Source organism: Crocuta crocuta, unplaced genomic scaffold (genome assembly GCF_008692635.1).
Source record: "Crocuta crocuta isolate KB4526 unplaced genomic scaffold, BGI_CrCroc_1.0 scaffold91, whole genome shotgun sequence".
Lineage (NCBI taxonomy): Eukaryota > Metazoa > Chordata > Mammalia > Carnivora > Hyaenidae > Crocuta > Crocuta crocuta.
In genome coordinates, this window is record NW_027551574.1 from 483,940 (window position 1) to 504,315 (window position 20,376).

At 36.2% G+C, this 20,376-nt stretch overlaps 1 protein-coding gene across 1 annotated transcript in view; it reads right to left on the reverse strand.

Annotated features, from left to right (window-relative positions):
• Window positions 1-20,376, reverse strand: part of IPO11 (importin 11) — a 193,482-nt gene that overhangs the window by 18,881 nt on the left and 154,225 nt on the right. Inside the window, exons 28-29 of the mRNA XM_077751422.1 lie at window positions 16,168-16,263; window positions 8,772-8,856 (exon numbers count right to left, since the gene is read on the reverse strand). Coding sequence (XP_077607548.1) covers window positions 8,772-8,856; window positions 16,168-16,263 — 181 coding nt within the window. The remainder of the gene's footprint in view (window positions 1-8,771; window positions 8,857-16,167; window positions 16,264-20,376) is intronic.

Below are 20,376 nucleotides of genomic sequence, written 5' to 3' on the forward strand. Positions count from 1 at the left end.
TGCAGGATCAGAACAATACCTAATATGGGGATACTTTTGTACCATTGCAGACACACGCTTCTGAATCACCTACCTAATTAATGCCCTATCATTTCTGAGGGCTTCCACTCTAACTGATCTACTCCTGGTATTTCAGCTCAGGATACTGTTCCCTCAAAACCCTTCCTGGAAGTTCTTTCCCTGGCCATGGGTAATTTCTGCACTTCTGTGTGCTGATCAATACTCAGCTAAAGACTCACAAGGGGCCCGCCAAAGATCCCCCAAGTTCTAAGTGAGCTACTCCCTCCTCTGGTAACTCAAGCCATTTTGGCATCCTCAAATGAGACAGACCACTGTGCTCCCTGGAAACTCCCGCCAGGTAGTAAACTGTGGCAATTGGAGGGTTTGTTTTCTGTTTCTAGAGATCATTATTCTTCATATTCTGATTTGCAGTATTTTAAAAAAATGTTGTTTCATGTATTTTGTTGTATTTTTTTTTTCAGTGATTTTAGGTAGAAGGATAATTTCAAAGCCTGTATCACTATCTTTGGAAGAAACAACTTCACTTTAACAAATTTACAAAAAAAATTGTCCACAAAAACAAAGGAAATTACATCTCTTGTCTAAAGCATCCATGATGTGGGGAAAGGCTTCTCTCCTTAATCTGCCCTTCAGAACTCATCTTCAACTCTGTCATTTCCTGACACACTGAGTTCACACCAGCACTGTTACCTGACACACAGTTCAATGATTGGTTCAAGAAACCAGATAAAATATTCATTAACCTGAGAGTCATCCTCTTACTTTTAGGTCACAGAAGGGAAACTGGAAAGGAATCTTTGGAAACCCCTGCTCGTGAAAAACATAGTCTTGCTATGGAAACCATGGACGATATATAANGGGCACTATCTCTCTGTCTCCCTAGGCCCCTAGGCCCAATTTACTATTTCTCTCAGCAGCCTACATTTCATTTGGCTGGTGGCATGGAAACACTATGCATAACCAACTAGCTGGACTTAAAAACAGTTTGGTTCTAAGTGCTTCAATGTTTGCTCACTATTCAAGGCACAGAAAGGCTGTTGGCCAAGTAAAGTCAAATGAAGGCAAGTTAGGATGGGAAGACAACATATACTGTGTATCTAGAAAAATCAAAGATCTATATCTATATCCTACAAGAGAAAGTAGAAGAGTCAAGAGATTATTTTCAACTGATCCTTTATTAGCCCCTAAAGAAATCTTACAAAAGGTATATATCACCTCTTCCCCAAAAGGTACATCCTCACCCAAATCTGCATACAATCTCAAGGTGTTTCTAAAACTCTCCTGGAAATCAAAACACAGGCTGAATTTTAGGTTAAGAATTTCTGACTAAATGTAATACTGACCCTAACCTTTACCTGTCTTCCAGCTTCTGAATTAACAGTTCTGAAACTAGGGTCTTTGGATGTTCCCAAACTCAAATGTACCCTTGACATTTTCCCAAGTCTTTATTTATACATTGTTATTAGAACCTTATCTTTAGGCACTGATACTCGTATACCCTGAAACATCCCCCCAACTCCTGGGCAACAGTATGGTATAAATACACATAAGGTCCTAAAAATCTCCAGTTTCTATTTATCACAAAACTTTTGGCACTAATTACTTAAACCAATAAGTATTGGTTTTACCATGGTTGAGGGTATTACCATTCCCTCAACATACTGCTTACAGATTACAAAGTAACTTTTTACAAGAAAGATGTCCTGTAGGGCACACTGTTAAAGCAATAAAAAGCTGGAAAATATTAAAATCCACATGAACAACAACTCTAGATGAGGATCAGATTAACGGTTAATAGTCTTATGGAGTGATTTTATATAAAGACCACCAACATGACGGACCACAACACACAAGATACACAGTTCTTGCCAGGATTAATTAGCTACAAAGCCAATTAGGAAAATTATGCCTGCATGGTATTGTTACTTTCCCATTGGTGCCAATAAGCTTCAAGAAGAGAAAGGAGACAGCCGATTATGGATCTAGATTTGTTGTGGGGAATGAAAGAGGAGAGAATTATGTAACCTCAAGGCAGAGGGAAATAGATCCAATGACACTACCCTCACTAATGTGAATAGCTGTCCAAAGACCCAAAGAAATCAGGGCTATATTTTAGAGTGAATCTCTTCTAATGAAAGGTAAAAAAGAAAAAAAAGTTCCAGTTGTTTGCTTGTATATACTACTGGCTAACCAGTAGTATAAACATATATGTTAAGGTGCTTTAAATTTTACAGCGAATGCCTTAGTTTAAGAAACATTAACATGTAACATGAAAAATGTTTATTCAAGAAAGCTTTACAGAAATATACAAAGACATATGCACATATATACACAAACATAAGTGACACATAATTCCTAATCTCAAGGAGATCACAGATTTGAGTTGCTGTGATTCATGAAGCACAAGATGGTACAGGCAGTTGACACGTACAGGAAGATTCTAGGTAAATCCAGGAGAGGGAAAGATTCTTTCTACAACTGGGCATGGGAAGGAAGGATGATCAGTGAGTGGAAAGAGTGCCTCATGACGTAAACAGTAAGTAAGTAAGCTGAGTGAAGGGAAAGAGGATTAACAGGTTACTCTACTCTACATTTAAAGACAAGTCTGAGAACTCTGTGACAGAGGCAAGAAAACACGTGATACACATGGTTTAGGATACAGAGGAGGGTAAAGAAGACAAGGCGCAAAAGGCTGGGTGGAATCACCATGCAGATGTCTATAAAAGACTGGCAGGGAATTTAATTCCTATTATGGTGGTTCTCAACCCTGGCTGGAAACACATGGATAACATGTGAAGCTTTTAAAGAAATATGTAAAGCCCAATTTCCAGATCCACAAATTTAGTAGGTCTAAAGTGGGGAGGCAAAGACTATGACTATGGCTTGTCCAAAGTTAGCAACAGCAGAACAAGAACACTGAAGTTAAAAGGTGGGGAAGTTAGTGAAAATAAGAGAAAGTTTATAAAAAGACTGTGAAAATAAGAACAAATTACAGGACTTCAGATAAAGGCTCAAAACAGAATTTTCAGGAGACATGGAATCATGCAATGGTGAAGAAGAGGTTGTGATGAGAAAGGAATGTCAGAATTCAGAATTCTGGATGAGGATCAGTTTCAAATTAGGATAAGGTCAACAGGTAGCAAGAAAGTGGGGGTAAAAAATGTAATGGAACTGGCATGGTGAGAAAAAGCAAAAAGAAAGCTCCCTAAAGTCATAACCAGCTTGACAATGAAGGCAAGCTGAATAAGAGTACTTTCAACAGTTCTCTATTTACCCTGATTACTCAATGTCATAGGGCAAGGAATCTCAAAAGGCACTTTACATATACCAGTAAGATGCTGCCTTAATTTTATATGACTTGCAAAATAAAAATGCCTTTTGTGCATGAATTTCAAGATTACGGTTAGCTAACCAAGAAAAAACCACAGTACCATATCAATGGCAGTCAAATACAATTCTTTCATTAGTTCTGTTGAGTTTTTCTAGAGGCAAATGAGAGCGGGCAAAGCAATCATCTGACTGGTTCTTAGTGGTTAAAATCACGCCAGGAGAGCTTACAACCTCCCAACTCAACTGGGACCATAGGATGCCCTCCCAACATTCTATTTTGACTGAACATTTATAAAACAATATCACAGAGTATTTTTAAATGATAATAAGGTAACTTTCCCTCTGACAATGTACTCCAAATTCTACTAAGTCGAAGTCTAAAGGAAAGCTGATGGATTGAATAGGCAAACAGAAGTTCTTGGGAAGAACTGATGACAGTTGATGACAAAGCCATCAACAGGAGGAGCTGGAGGGGGAGGAAGCAGGGGAGGGAGGCAGAGGGGCAGTGCAGGCTGAGGAGGTCTGGTCTATTCACTCTCACAAAGGGGAAAAACATGTTAGCTACCTATAGGCTCTCATTTCCAGACAATTTCATTCCCACACTGCAACACTTCTTTCCTTCTCTGACCCAGTGCTCTGACAAGAGCAGCCCAGGAGATGATACTCAATCGAATGCAATATCCAAGGCCTGTTCAGGATCTGTCATTATTTGCCATGAGACTTAGGGTCTGGTTATGAATTTACCTAATAAAATGCAACCCAACCGAAAATAGAATTAATTTGCTTAGATGTACTATACTCAAAGCAGAAAACTGTGATGCTAAGTTTGCCAGTGTCATTCAGCCCACAAATATGTGGTTGCATCCGAAATTTAGTTCAGTTAGGCTGCAGATTCTGCTGGACCTATATAAGGTACAAGTTAAAATTTACAACTCTGATAGTCACATAAATATTTGAGGCTATCAAAAGCTAAAGACTTGACTACAAACCAGTAAAAAAGCCACCTGCAGAGCTCACTCAGTGAACAGCAACTTAAAAGTACAATGTGTGTAAATGATATTTTCATTAGTTTGTAGTAAAGCATAAATGTTTTCAATTCTAATCTACCTCTTGAGAGAGATACTAGAAAAACAATAGCTCATATTCTTGGACTATACAGAAGATAGTTCTAAATATGTCTTCTAAAATACATTAAGATATATTCCCATACAGCAGGCACCTGGGTGGCTCAGTTGGTTAAGCATCCAATTCTTGATTTCAGCTCAGGTCATGATCTCATGGTTCATGAGATTGAGTCCAACATCGGACTCTAAGCTGACAGTGTAGAGCCTGCTTGGGATTCTTGATCTCATTCTCTCTCTCTCTCTCTCTGCCCCTTGTCTTCTCTCTCCCTCTCTCAAAATAAATAAATAAACTAAAAAAAAAAAAAGGCATATTCTCATGTGTGTACATAAAAGATGAAAAAGATCAAATTTACTGCAAGTAGAAATGGTCTTGAAAACCACTGATCAAGAGAAATGGTATTTCTCTTGAAGAAATTATATAACACTAGAGAAGAAATCTATAACACTAGTCAAAGACGTGAAGGGGACAAAACCCCAGCTACATTCTTTAACTAAATTATTATAACAGGGTAAAAAATACTCCTTAGGAACACTATACACAGAACTTCCAAGTTTCATGAACATGCTACCAATTTAGGAAAAACTACTATGATGTTTACTACTTAATCTAAACCTTCATAAACTTGACATTGTTAATATACATAAATCATTTTTTTAGATTATATGCTCCATCACTCTCAGGCTTTATGTATTTTGTTCACTCCAATATCCTCAATTTCCAGAATAGTGTATCATGTTGTGGGCTCTCAACAAGTACATAAAAAACTTAATACTTATAGCAAATACTCATGGTTACTCACAAAATAATTACCATCTGTGTGAATTATCATTACTGTTGTCCCTGAAACTGGGCATTCCTCAAGGTCATTTCTTGAGCTCTTGGTTATAGTTTTGTCAATAACTGCAAACTACATTTAATTGTTAAAGTAAAACGAATGTACAAATTAATTAACTACCTGTTTCCTAGCCATGCCTACCACAAGGACATGACCAACTATACTAACTCTAGAGACTGAATTCCAATTCCAGGGACTGGTGGTAGCTAAGCTGTAGTTAGTATACTGAAGCTGGTGTATTTTTCCCCAAACATGTAGTTCCCTTACATTCTGCAATTTTAGCAAAATGATACGTGGGATTTCTGAAAACATTTAGAAAACCTACAAAAATTTTAGAAATCACAACCATATAGAATGCATCAGGCTAGGAATCAAAGAAAGCTCAGTTCTAATTTCAGCTTTTACCTAAATTTTTAACTCCTGAATAAGAGGTAATTTCTCTGTGCCTAGGTTTCCTTATCAGTATCTGGTCTAAACTGTTATAAGGCTAAATAAGAAGAGATTCTTAAAAACTCCTTTGGAAAAAAAGGATAATGGTATATAGATAGGGTATAACCATTATTACTTCAAAGTCATGTGAAACAATGATGTTTGGATAGACCGTTACTGGTGCTACTGCCCTATCAGCAAAGGTAAATGAGAAATTAATGTAGTTTTCATAATGTTCAAACTTATTTATATTGACAAACTTATTTATATCAACTAAAGCATCTAGTAAGTATATATAAAATTAGATTATTACATAATTACATAAAGAGGCAGATCACCAAAGCTTTAACATGAACGAATGATCAGAAATGCCTCATTAACACAGGTAACATACTACATCAAACGCCTCCTTAATGGTTTCCATCAAATTGCCAGAAAGCATTAAGATGCTCAAAAACTTAAATTTGGAAACTACAACTTATAAACACCTAGTAAGTCACACGTCACAAAAAAGAAATTATAATCAACTTAAAATGTTAATGTACTAGCTTAATTTTAACTTTTTAAAAAATGTTTCTTTTTGAGAGACAGAGATAGAACTCAAGCAGCAGAGGGGCAGAAAAAGAGGGAGATACAGAATCTGAAGCAGGCTCCTGGTTATATGACTGTCAGCACAGAGCCTGATGCAGGGCTGGAACCCACAAACTGCGAGATCATGACTTGAGCCAAAGTCGAACACTTAACCAATGGAGCCACCCAGGTGCCCCTGTACTGGCTTAACTCCTTATGGAAGAGGTCATAAAATTGTCATTCTACTCCTAAAGCATACTGGATAGGGAGACCTTAGAAATTGAATGAAATGCTTTGAGCTGCATCTGATCTTCTGTTAATTCTCCCCAAACAGGTAGTACAGACAGGAGCTGGATGAAAGTGGGCAAAATCACAAGTCTGGACAGCTTAATAACTTCCCTGAATGGCAATTCCATCCTTATTTAAAACGAACCATGAGCAACGCTCATAATTTGACCTCATCATCCACTTTTCCGAATTTCTATCACTGCTGCTTTCCTCTCCCAGAGCAGCGACTGAAATGCAGACACATTTCAGGGACCACATGAGGACAACAGTGACAGTAAGTACATCAAATGTTCAATCACGCAGCCACGGAACAACGGAGCTATACTTTTTCTTCCTTTTAAGTAAATATTTTCACGTTAATATGGAAAATCCTTTGTCACGAGACTTGTTTTTCTTTTAAATAATAATTCAGAACCATTTACCAGCAAACACCTCTGCTTTTGAAAATTATAACTATTGGACATCTAGCTAGTTCTATAAAAATTTCTAATGATAAAGACAACACAGTCTAAGAATATAATTACTGAAAGAAAATATATTATTTATACTCATAACCCTGAAGATACAGTGAAACTAACATTGCTACTAAAAAGTTGCTGAAGAATTCTTGTGGTATTCATAACTAGACTTATTTAAGGCTAAGACACATGATCCCAGAATTAACTATTAATGCTGCGGTATCATCAGCATAAGTCTAAGATATACCTTAGTCCATCTTAGTAGAGATGACAATATAAATCTACACCGAAAACCTACTGTGATGACTAATTTCAAGTAAAATCAAACATTTGAAAAAATAATGATTTTTCTGTAAATTATTACTGCCTATGATTAGAATAATAGTAAAATAATCAGCTGTCAAATAATATTTAAAATCACAAAACTGAATCAAGGACCTTTAAGTGCTATTTCTGAAACTATTCTCTTATACTGCTCTTTAAGACAATACTTCACTTACCTTGAAAATCAAGTTAGGATTAAAATTAGTACTATATGATGTTACTGAGGATTCCTATAGGATGAAATACAGATCTGAGAAGATTAATTTGCTAAGGGTAGATCTACCAGACTATAGGATGTTAATAAAGTGTGTACCAAAGCTGACGAATGAATGGAAGGAGAATATCTATTACTCATTTACAAGTTCAGAATCTTATGAAGGAAGATGTTATATTTTTCTGTAACACCAATTGTATGTTTAATGCTTAAAAAAGTGGAGGTGAGAAAGGAGAAAAGACAAGCTGTTAGATGCTACTGAAAGGTTATCATCATCTTGGTGAAAATGCCAAGTAAAAGGGATTAAACTCCAGCACAGTTTAAAAGCAGGCTGTCGGAGCAGCACATTAGCAGCTACACACTGAAGATGAAGCCCCTGAGAGTTAGTGTGGCCTAAGTAACTCAAGGAGGGAACATCATGAGCAGAATGGAATAATGGTAGCTAAAATAATGATACATCCGTATTACTAGGTGTTCAGCATTATCCCATGTCCATTTTATCTATTCACTTATTTACTCTACTTTCAAGGGATATTAGTGTTGTTCTCAAGTGCAAATGAGGAAAGAAAGGACAATGAGATTAATGACAGTGAGGCCAGGAGACTAGAATGGATTCCAAGAGGAAATGGGAAAAAGTTTACTTACGTAGCAATTTTATATTCATGGGCCAAAGTAAATATTTAAAAGTTCAAGATTACAAGTAACTTTCAAGGCAAAACATTTTAGATGTTTCTGATTTATTTTCCTACTGAGCAGTTAATTTAAGGTAATTTTTACAAAGCCCTATGATTATCTGCAAAATAAATTCATTGTGAAAATTCCCGAAGCAACTTAAAATACATGTCCTCAAAACAGAAGAACATGCATTACAACTTAAGTATTGAGGGTCGCATGTTTTTGGTAAGTGAAAGAGTAAATCCTCTGTTCTGCTAAAACAAGAAAAAGTGATTTCAGATTGAGAATTAAACCCTACTTCCTGTACTAGGATTACTAGGAATACAATTTATCTGTGTTAGGAGTACATTCCAAATTCCAAAGCTCAGTTTACATTAATTCTACAGTAAGGGATGGATAGAGAGATCGAAAGGTGGATGAAGGGACCAAATGATAGTTTCAGACCTAAAGAATGTGGTAATACATGGCTCTCCCAAATGTTAGAACTACTTCTGTAACTTACCATCTTTTTTCTCTTATCCTGTTCTGTGGGTGGTTCTTCATCTTCTGTTACTTTTGGTTCTTCAAGATGAGACATTAACATACAGCTACATTAGAAAAAAGTTTAAAATAAATAAAAAATGTCCATGTTAAAACAAACTCTGAAAATCAGAGAACATTAATGTTTCTTTGTACCAAAATGTGAGGAATAGCTAGGTAAGTTCCAATTATAATTTTCAAAAAGATTTAATTACAAAAAATATTTAATTACAAAAACATACTTCACTTTAAAAAAAGGGTCACACCGAAATATTGTAGGACATTTTACTTGAGAATTCAAGGTAGAAAGTTGTGAAGAATTTATGTATACATGATTTTTAAACCATACATCACTTATCAAAGGAAGGTGTACCCTTTACATTTTCCTAAAACTTGATACTTAGAGACATTTAAAAATTAATTTTTACCACTAATCTTCACGTTTAGATTATTATACATGTTTCATAACAGCAATAAATTAAATACCATCATTAAAACAATATTAATTATGCAATAATCTCCTGTGTGCTCCAAATGACATTACTATGCTGGGAAGAACTTGTCCCTGATAACACTTTTACATGCAGGACAGTTATAAATCATTCCATTTTGATTATCTGCACGACTGCTCCTCACCATTAACAGAGATAATAGAAATACAGTTTCCTATTCAGTCAATAGTTTCTCTCTTTCAGGGAGATAAGGAATAAATATTGTCTAGTGAATCAAATTGATGGAATAAACCTCAGGGCTTCCTAATTTGGAACAGTACAATTCAGTAATTTATCAGAGTCATAGGTTTCTAACCAATAAAACTGTGCCAAAGAAAACCTGGTTTCTCTTCTGTTTTGTAGTACAGAGGAAACATAATTCTTGACTCAGCTGTGCAAAGAGCTTTTAATTCAAGGTTAAAGACAAGTGCTGACCCAGAAACTTGATCAGGCTTACTCTTGCAGAGGACATGAGTTTCACTTTCCCCCTATTCACCACTAAAGAAAACAATTTTTGGAACAACTACCTATGACTCAGTCAGTGCATATTGGTTGATAAAACAGTAAGAACCTTAAGCTGCAATCAAGAACAGCAAGAGCTTAATCCCGAACTCACTGCATGGACTTAACCTCCTGAAGCTGCAGTACTTTCATCCACCATGATATACTACTATGATGTAGCACGCCTAGGTGGGCAAGAAACTCTAGCACAAAATGAGAAATTATGAATTATCCCAGCCCAAACACTATTTAGTAAAGTGAAATGTCTAGCAAACAACCTAAATCCCAGTTTGTATTTGAGAACTGAATGAAAAGGAGGTCCTTCATACCAGCTATTTTATGTCTGCTGCAGATTTGAATTCTAGCTGCAATGAATCTGGATCTCCAGGAAAGTATGCTATAGATAGCATGCAATTCCTTCATCATATTCCAAAATCTGTTAATTTACTTGTATAGTAAAAAATCTCAGATTTGTTTACTCAGAGCCACCTGGGTGGCTCAGATGGTTAAGCATCAGACTCTTGAGTCAGGCTCAGGTCATGATCTCACAGTTTTTGAGTCAGAACCCGCATCAGGCTCTGCACTGACAGTGACAGCCTGCTTGGGATTCTCTCTCTCTGCCCCTCCTCCACTCTCAAAATAAATAAACTTAAAAAAAAATTTCTCTGTTCTCTCTTCTCTAAGTTAAATGATTTTTCACATAAATAATGAAGTATATTTTGAATACAAATATACACTTACACACATATTTTTCTCTCCACTGACTAAAAATTACTGAGAGGGCAGAATGTTTTTCCTTTACAATTCTGCAAACTGTATTCATTTGGGTCTCTGGAAGGTGTAAAGCGGGGGGGAGGGAATGAATTTGAAAAATCCAAAGATGAAATTCTCTCCTGCAGGAAAATTTCTAGTTAAAAGTCAAATCTTATTTTTTTGACCAAGATTAAGGATAAGGAATCATGATTTACATAAAAGGCATGTGGGCAAAGAATGTAATAATAGTAATAAAATAGTAACAGTCTAAAACAGAGATGAATAATATGAGAACACAGGCAGCCAGCCACCTCTCAGAGCCCATACTCGCTCACTAAGTAGATTCAGGCACTAGAGACCGCTAAATCAGAACCTTTCCTCATAAGAAACTGATGAAACACAACCAACCGTGTTTGCCTGCAACACAGAACCTTTTATATTATTTCTAATTATAAAATATAATATTATTATATTATTTCTAATTTAAAAGATTGTGTGTTGCAAGCAAACACGGTTGGTTGAAACATGCAATAAAATCTTTCATTTAATCTCAACAAACTCCTGAAAAGTCACGATAAAACTCAAACTGACAACATGATTCCACTGGTCTCTGCAGTGGACACTGTGGTTGATTATGTAACCATCCTTCTTAAAAGAACCCTGAATCTGTCCAGTATCTTCTTCCATGCCACTAAATGCTTCCATGTCACTGTTTGCTTTAGTAAAAGCTGATCCCAGGGCCAGCGGCTCCAGAAGCAATCAGAGCAGGCCTATTCCCCTAGTCATGACTATTTTCAATAGGAACATGTTTAAAATCTCTAGCTAATTCAGAAAAAAAATGCTGGCTAATCCNTATAACAGTATATAATATATAATATATTATATATAATAATTATATGATATATATTATATGATATGTGTGTGTGTGTATATATATATATATATATATATATATAAAACAATTTCAGGGAAAAAAGGGAAAGCATTCTAACCAAAGACAAGTAGAGGGTAAATCAGAAGCCTCATTAATATATTTTCCTAGTTTAATGAATTACCTCCACTAACTAAAATACAAACATATAAAGAAATGCAAAACAATGACACTGAACCACCATCTTACACCATACACAATAATTAACCCAAAATGGATTAAAGACTTGCATGTTAAGACCAGAAGCCACAACTCCTAGAAGAAAACATAAGTGGTAAGCTCCTTCACATCAGTCTTCATTCAGATGACAACTCTTTTTGAATCTAATGTCAAAGCAAAGGCAACAAAAGCAAAAACACACAAATGGAAGTATACATCAAACTAAAAACAAAATTCAGAGATAGAAGAGACTGGTAGTTGTCAGAGTCACAAAAGTGGTGAGAGGTGGACCAAAATGTGTCATGGGGGTCAAATAAATGATACAAACTTACAGTTATAAAATAAGCAAGTCATGGAGATATAATATATAATATAGTAAGTATAGTGAATAAACACGGTATTACATATTTGAAAGTTGCTTAGAGAATTAACTTTAAAACTCCTCATCCCAAGAAAAAAAATTTATTAACTATTGATGGTGATAGACTTATTGTGATCATTTTGCAAATATTGAATCATTATGTTGTACATCTGAAACTACTGTTACCAGTCAATTACACCTCAATTAAAAAAAAAAAAAAGAAATCCAGATTCTTAAACTCTGAAGAGAGCCTGCTTTCTTTTAAATGGATTCATTTCATATCCCATTCTTAAGAAATATCAGTATTAAGATCAGTAACAGCCAACTGTTCACTATCCATTTGTCGTGGAATATAAGCTTTTCTAAGTAAAAAATGGTATCATCATAAAACCAAATTAAAATCCACCTCTATTTTTTTTTCCACATAAAATGTTACATTTAATTTTTAAATGTCTATGAGAATAGTTTTTTTACTTAAATTTAAATTCAAGTTAGTTAATACGGAGTGTAGTTGTGGTTTCAGAGGTAGAATTTTAGTGATTCGTCACTTACATAAAACACTCAGTGCTCATCACAAGTGCCCTCCTTAATGCCCATCACTCACATAGCCCATCCTCCCACCCACCTCCCCTCCAGCAACCTTAGTTTGTTCTCTATAGAGTCTTAATGTTTTGCCTCCCTCTCTGTTTTTATTTATTATTTTTCCTTGCCTTCTGCTGTTTATCTGTTTCGTTTCTTAAATTCCACATATAAGTGAAATCTTAGGGTATTTCTCTTTGTTTCTCTGACTTCTTTTGCTTAACATAACACACTCCAGCTCCATCCATGCTGTTGCAAATGACTAGATTTCATTCCTTTTGAGTGCTGCTATAAACACTGGGGTTCATGTGCCCCTTTAAATCCATATTTTTGAATCCTTTGGATAAAAACCTACTACTGCAACTGCTGGGTTGCAGGGGAGAATATAGTTATGAAGACAAACTAAGGTACAAAAATAGATACACGGTGCTAGATGTAAACACCATTATCTGAAAAAATTTAGGTATGTCACACGTCCCCCAAACTATAAATATGTGTCAACTGTGTATCCACACCCACCTGTCTTCAATTCTTGCCCACCTTTCCTCTACAATCTACCTCATATTCCTATCAAAGCTGCTCACCAGGAGTAGTACAACAGCTACATAAAGTGCATCCACATCTCCCAGGCAGCACATTCTCAATTTTTACAGGGCATGTGACCCTCTTGGGTCCCTGTTTACAATGCAGCTTCTACTGCCTTACCCCAGAGATTTGGATATAATGGGTCTGGACTGGGGAAGGGAAGTGTGCTATCTTCACAAGCATCCCAGGTTGTTTCACTGATCTAAGACCACTCACTGGGAGCCTTTCCATTCCTCCCAGTCATCCTCTACATCGCACTCCAGTGCCCCTTCTGAAGGATACATCTGTTCTCAGCAGTTCCACGCTTTAAAACTGCCAATGAACCTCCACAAGCTAGTCCAAAATCCTTTTCAAGTTCCTTTACTAGTTGGGTCTAATCCGAAGTTATTTGCAGTTTGCCCAGAACCCTTCTTCACCTGAAGCTGGTATTGTTCCACAGGTCCCCATTTCCCCTTCTAGGCAGGGAACTCCCTCACGTCAGAGCCTCAGCTGCTTCCTCACACAGTACAATGCCTGGCATAAACAAGTCTGAATAAAGCGATGATGTGGCTTTACTGTGGACCACAGGGTGCCCAGATATTTGGTTAATTATTATTCTGGGTGTTTCTAGATAAGATTAACAATGTGAATGTGCACACTGAGTAAAGCAGATTGCCCTCCCCAGTATGGGTGGGCCTCAATCCATCACTTGAAGGTTGGAACAGAGCAAAAGTTCTAATTAAAAGAGAATTCACACTCCCTGTCTTTTAGTTGGAACACCAGTCTAGTCTGGTTTTCTGACTTAGACTAGAACTTATACCACTGGCTCTCCTGCTTTTCAGAACTTTGGACTTGGACTAAAACTATACCATTGGCCCTCCTGGGTCTGTAGTTTGCCAAATGAAGATCTCGGGAATTCTCAGCCTCCATAATCACATGAGCCAACTCTTTATAATAAATCTACTGATATTTATGTGATTATAAACATAGAATAATAACTATAACTCTCTCTGGCACTCTCTCTCTCTCCCTTTATATATATATATATATATATACACACACACACATATATATGTATATATACACATATATATATGTATATATATTGGTTTTCTCTATATGGAAAACCCTGACTAATATACTACTTATAGAGGTGAAAAAAACAGGGTTTTCTTCCTTTGTTCTATTCTAATTTTATTCTATAATGGGAATTCAACAAACAATATTAAGTTTCTTTGAATAAACTGTTCCAATAAACGGGAAGGGAAACTGAAGGCCAAGTTAGGTACAGAAGTAAATATTTTATGTTTCTCACGTGCCCTTTTCTGAAAGTCTGTTTATACCCTCCAGTTGAATGGACTGTAATTTTTAGAACTCTATGTAATTCACAGAATTACAGAATAGGAAGATCATCAGAGATCTAGTCTAACCTCTCTTAGAAACTTAGAAAAGTTAGGAAAATAGTTTCTCCACTGTGCTTCCCTATGTCAAATACCACCCTGGGGTAAAAAGCAATGACCAAACAATTCTGGGCAAGAAAACAGTGGTCTTATATCCTAGCTACCCAGGCAACCCAGCCCTCAAATCTAGTCCTTTCTAGTCTGGATTCCAGTAACAGTGTCTTAATCAGTTTGCTTGCCTTACATTCAACATTTTCCTTTTCTAAACCAAAACTTTCTTCCTGGCTGAGCTTGACATTGCAAGTCAGAACACCATGATTCTAGTTTTGACGACTCCACGAAACTGCTAGGACACTGCCCTTTTCTGAGTCTCTGTATCCTCTTCTTTAAAACAGTGAAGTTCTAAATTTTGTCCTAACAACTTCCTGACCCTCATCCTTTCTACTTGCACCATGGTATCATAATATCCATCTCCTATATCCCAAGTCCTATCCTTTCCTGAAGACTCTAACATAAAGTGCTTTTTCCTTCTCTTTCTATTAAAGCACAACCCAGAATTCTATTTTGTGTACTTTGTTCAAAACATATATAATTGTCTTTACTCATTACTAGTGTTTCATTTCACATCCTCCCTCTAACTATATTATCTATTCTAAAGAGGACAAGGAACATTTGTTTATATCCTAAATGTGTCATAAACAATTGTAAACTTTGTCACACATTATGCATAAATATACAATATTTATAGTCATGTGGTATAAACGCTATGTTAACTTTTAAAAAACCTGTCTACATGCATGGTTTATTTTGGTTATAATCACAAACGTTTGAAGGTTCCACTTCATCTGAACTCTTACATTCTTGAAAGCAAGCTTATATGTCAAACCCATTATGTCTACATACGTTTAATAAGATTCAACGGTGTATATTTGCTTTCCATGCTTTTCAACAAAATATTCAAATGGAAATCATTCCCATTTCCTATAGATTGTTTATAAAGAACAAAGAAAACTGACTCAATATATTACTGATGTAAAGTCAGGCAGTCTCAAATCTCCTTAAGTCTTGCTTATCGTAATAAAACATATGCCCTTTATTAATAATAATGCGTGAAAAGGTACAGCAATTCTAACTTCAAAAGATACAATGAAACTTCAAATTAAGAGTTATATATGGATGAAATTATCAACATTCTTGATAAAAATGATTTTAACTATTCTCAGAAAAAATTAATTTTAATCGTTACCTTTTAAAAGTGGTCAAGTATCACATGACTCTAATATTTAAAGGTGCCAGGGATACTTCTATCAGACAGATATAACAAAAACAGGATGCTTATTAATCATCTTTTCCCCCTAACTTGCCTAATGGGCAGGAGATTTTTGTTAGTTAAAAAAGGAACATATTCAAAACATCTTTAAAAAAGGAATTTATATGCTAAAATACACTTAGGTTATTTTTTAAAAACTTAAGGTCACATCATAAAATAATTATTAGGCCAAAGAAGTCCAATTTATCATTGTACTTCAACAAATTAAAGCTGATGTCAAGATCAGACTAATTATAAGCAAAACAAATCCAATCTTTTCTTTATAAAATACAAAATGTAAAAGTCTCCACACTGTGCTTATATAGTNTACTTTTTAAAAGTTCCTGTCTCAGGGTCTTCCGTCATGACATCGTGTAAGCCTTCCACTGAGATATTTATAATCCCACAGAATTTATCTTGGATGACACTAAAATAAAAGAAGAGCAAAACAAATTAAACTGGAGTATTTTAACAGGTAGTTCTTTTTTATTCTTTTTTCTAGGTATCCCTTTAAACATGAAGAGGAATTTTAGTTCTCAAGTAAAAAAGAAAGGAACTTTCAAAATATTTCTTATAACCGAAACTTTACCCTTGCATATAACATTGATATTTAAAATATTTCTCTTTCAATATTAACATGTTTAAATACTAAAAAGGTAGATCAGATAGGAAAAATATACGTAAGTAGTCTCTAACTTATTACAATACTGTGTTGATTTTATAACTAAAAAGGTAAAGATACAAAAATGTTCAAGATTAAAAATCACCATTTTTCTAAAATCAACACAGGAAAAAGAAAAGACAAACCGTAGACTGGGAAAAGTATTTGTAAAACATACATATGATAAAGGACTTGAATGCAGAACATATAAAGAACTCTATAAGTTCAAGAAGAAGACCACTCTATTTAAAAATTGGCAAAACCTTTGGCAGACTCTTCACTAAAAATATAAAGACATTGAAATATAAATATTTCAATATATTTCAATATAATAACATTGAAAATACGTTCAATGTTATAAGGCGTCAGAGAAATGCAAATTAAAACCGCAAAGACATTTTTGATTAAAAGTTACATTAAGATAGTGACAATACCAAGTGCTGACACAGATGAAAAACAACAGGACCTCTCATACATACAATGCTGGCAAGAATAAAAAACGGTATCCATTTTAGAAAACACATAGGTGGTTTTTATAAAGTTAGCCCACTCCACGCTAAACAGTAATCCACACCTATGTATTTACCCAAGACTACAGCAAGTCCCTTCAGATCTGTATGTAAACATTTATCGTAGCTTTCTTCATAATAATTCACAACTGCAAAGGACCCAAATATCCATCAACTAGTGAATGGATAAACATACTGTGGGACATTTATTCAACAAAATAGTGGTCAGCAATAAAAATGACGTAAAGATACATGCAACCACTTGGATAAATCTCAAAAACATTATGGTAAAAGAAGTAAAAGGCTCAAAATGCTACACATTGTAGGACTCCTTTTATGCGACTTTCTGGAAAGGCAAAATTATTTGTTCAGTGGCTGCTAGACAAAGAGACACAAGGGAAATTATGGGGGTGATGGGAGTGCTCTAGAGTATGTGTGGTACTGGTTATACACCGTGCACATCTGTGAACACTTTATGCCTAAAGGAGTTCTACTGTTTTATACTTTTTTTTAACTTTTATTTTTTTTTTTTGAAAGGGAGAGCGTGAGCAAGCATAGCACAGAGCCCAACAGACCCATGAGCTTGATCTCACAACCCATGAGACCACAACCTGAGCCAAAATCAAGAGTCAGACACCCAACCAAATGTGCCAGCCGTGCCCAATATGTAACTATACTTTAATGAATCTGACTTTTAATTTTTTTTTAATGTTTATTTATTTTGAAGGGGATACAGAGCATGAGCAGAGGAGGGGCAGAGACAGAGAGGGAAACAGAGAATCCGAACCAGGCTCCAGGCTCTGAGCTGTTAGCACAGAGCCCATAACAGAGCTGGAACTCACCAGTGTGAGATATGACCTGAGCCAAAGTCAGATGCTAAACTGACTGAGCCACCTAGCAGTCCCTAATGAATCCGACTTTTAAAAGGTGGAAGTACATAACCATCCAGTGAAACACTAAAATATACTATTTGAATTTAAAACTAACTGAATAAATTCTCTTATCTCTAGGAAAATTCTAGTATCATTCCTACAAGAGACATGCCATGTTTCTCATTCTGCATTAACATGAATGATTAATTTTTTAAATGTTCAGTAAAGCAGATCCCAAGTAACCCCATTTTGGGTCACGTTCCCACCTTTGTAAAGTCAAGTGTTTTGTCTGTATATTCAAATGGGATCAGATTTTAGACAATTAAGTCAGCAGCCAGGCTGCTGGTATCATAATAATAACTAGCTGGTATCATTCTAATACATTTTAATGTGCATATAACACCGTACTGCAAGACTATATATATTTTTTAAGTCACTGTATTTCCTTTATATAAGAACTAAAACAATCTCTCAAGAAAGACACAGACAATTTACCTTATTCAGTTCAGGGGACAACCCCAAGGGGGGGAAAACAAAACTAGAAAATTGTGCCTAAAGGTTCACCCACTAATTGTGTGATCTGACTGAAGGGAACTCATTTCTCTCAGTACTGGTCTCCTTGTCTATAAAACGAAGGCTGAACTCAAGGACGGCAGATACATGGAGGGAATACAGAACATTTTCACTTCCCACTGCAGAATAAATCAGCCCTGATCCAAAAGAGCATGCTGATAAAGCAGGCAGTTTCTGAGATTCCTTTTTAATACAGGAGCATTCCGGAAAGCTATCAACAACCAATGATGATTAGTTGAAAAAGACAAAAATCCTCCAGACTGTTGACCAGGCCTTTATGTCAGTATTATTTAGGGACAATCCATGCAGGCAGCTGCCTTCTCTATTCACATTACCTACAAGTATCAACCCCAACACCTTCTAGGAAAACTGGTAATTATGGAAGAAAATGAAACAGAATTCTGAGTACTGTGTATTTTCTCAAGAGACTGAACATGAATTTTCCTAACAGATATCTGGCAATCTTAATGTGAACATGATCTACTGGGAGATGAAGGTTACGTAAGAGGGAGGGGATGTGGAACAAAGAAGAAAAAAAGGTATGTATTTGACAACCAGCTCATAGGGCTGTAGGTTTCACTACAAATTATCAGACTGATTAGTGATGATGTTAACAGCACAAGCACAAGTTTCTGAGAAGAAGGTACAAGTTCTATCTCTGTCATAATTAGGAAAAAAGTAATCAGCAATATAGTGAATAAACCATGTCGTTCTAGAGTACTGAGCCTCTGCAGACATGCACATTCACTACACTAGAGCATTCAAGGCTGCGGGCAGAGCCTTCAAGGCTGATAATCAGACTGCTGTATGCTTAGGGTAAACTTTTGACTATACAATTCTTGCCAAAAGGCATCGCTTCACCTCTTTCGCATGAATGTTGAGTTTGTTTAGATCACACTGATAGAACCAAAATGAAGTTTGAAAAGTTCTGCGAGAAATTTACAGAGTTCAGGAACCTAAGATGTAAGCAAAGCCAAGAGCTAGAAACAGTCAATGACTGAGATAAAGAAGTATTAAGAAAATTAGAAAAAAGAATGGAAAATGAAACTCATAGAAGCAGACTGGACAGAGGTCAGAAGGTACAGGCCCAAACTCTGCTCAGCTTGTACAAGCTTATTAAGGCTTAGAGGAGAAGTCAGTGTTGTGATCAGTGGGCTTCACCCTCCTTGTTCCCTCCCCTGCCTCCAGCTGGATTTCCAGCTCTACCGGGTGACCATCTAGTAGGGGCAAGGGAAGTGAGGCAACCTCAGTCAACGGGTAGTCAACGAGTAGTCCCTTTTTTCCCCCTGGATTGTGACTCATTCTGCATGAAAAGGACATAAGAGGCAGAGACTCAGGAATGGGAGAGGGATTAAATTCCAGAAGACCAGGGGCGCCTGGGTGGCTTAGCCGGTTAAGCGTCCGACTTTCGCTTAGGTCATGATCTCGCGGTTCGTGGGTTCGAGCCCCGCGTCGGGCTCTGTGCTGACTGCCAGCTCAGAGCCTGGAGCCTGTTTCAGTCTGTGACTCCCTCTCTCTCTGACCCTCCCCTGCTCATGCTGTCTCTCTCTCTCTCCTAGAAATAAATAAAACACTAAAAAAAAAAATTCCAGAAGACCAGGAAAACCATACTTGCAGTGGAGTACCTATTCAGTGCCAAGAGGCTACAAGTTCAGAAAAGGGAAAAATGACTACAGCCCAGAGTAGAGAGGTACATGGGCTCACTCTGAATGAGAAGAGAGGACTCTCAAAAAGGAGGTCTCTGCTGTCAGTGTATAGACCATCATATCCTCTGTCCCCTTGTCTCTCTCCTACACCCCCACTCAAAAATAAATAAATATTAAAAAAAAAAAAAGAAAAAAGGAGAAGGACTGAAAAATGGAAGTCAGAGTATCCATGCCATGTTTTGACGTCAGGAAAAGAATTTCTTTTACACAGAAATTCTT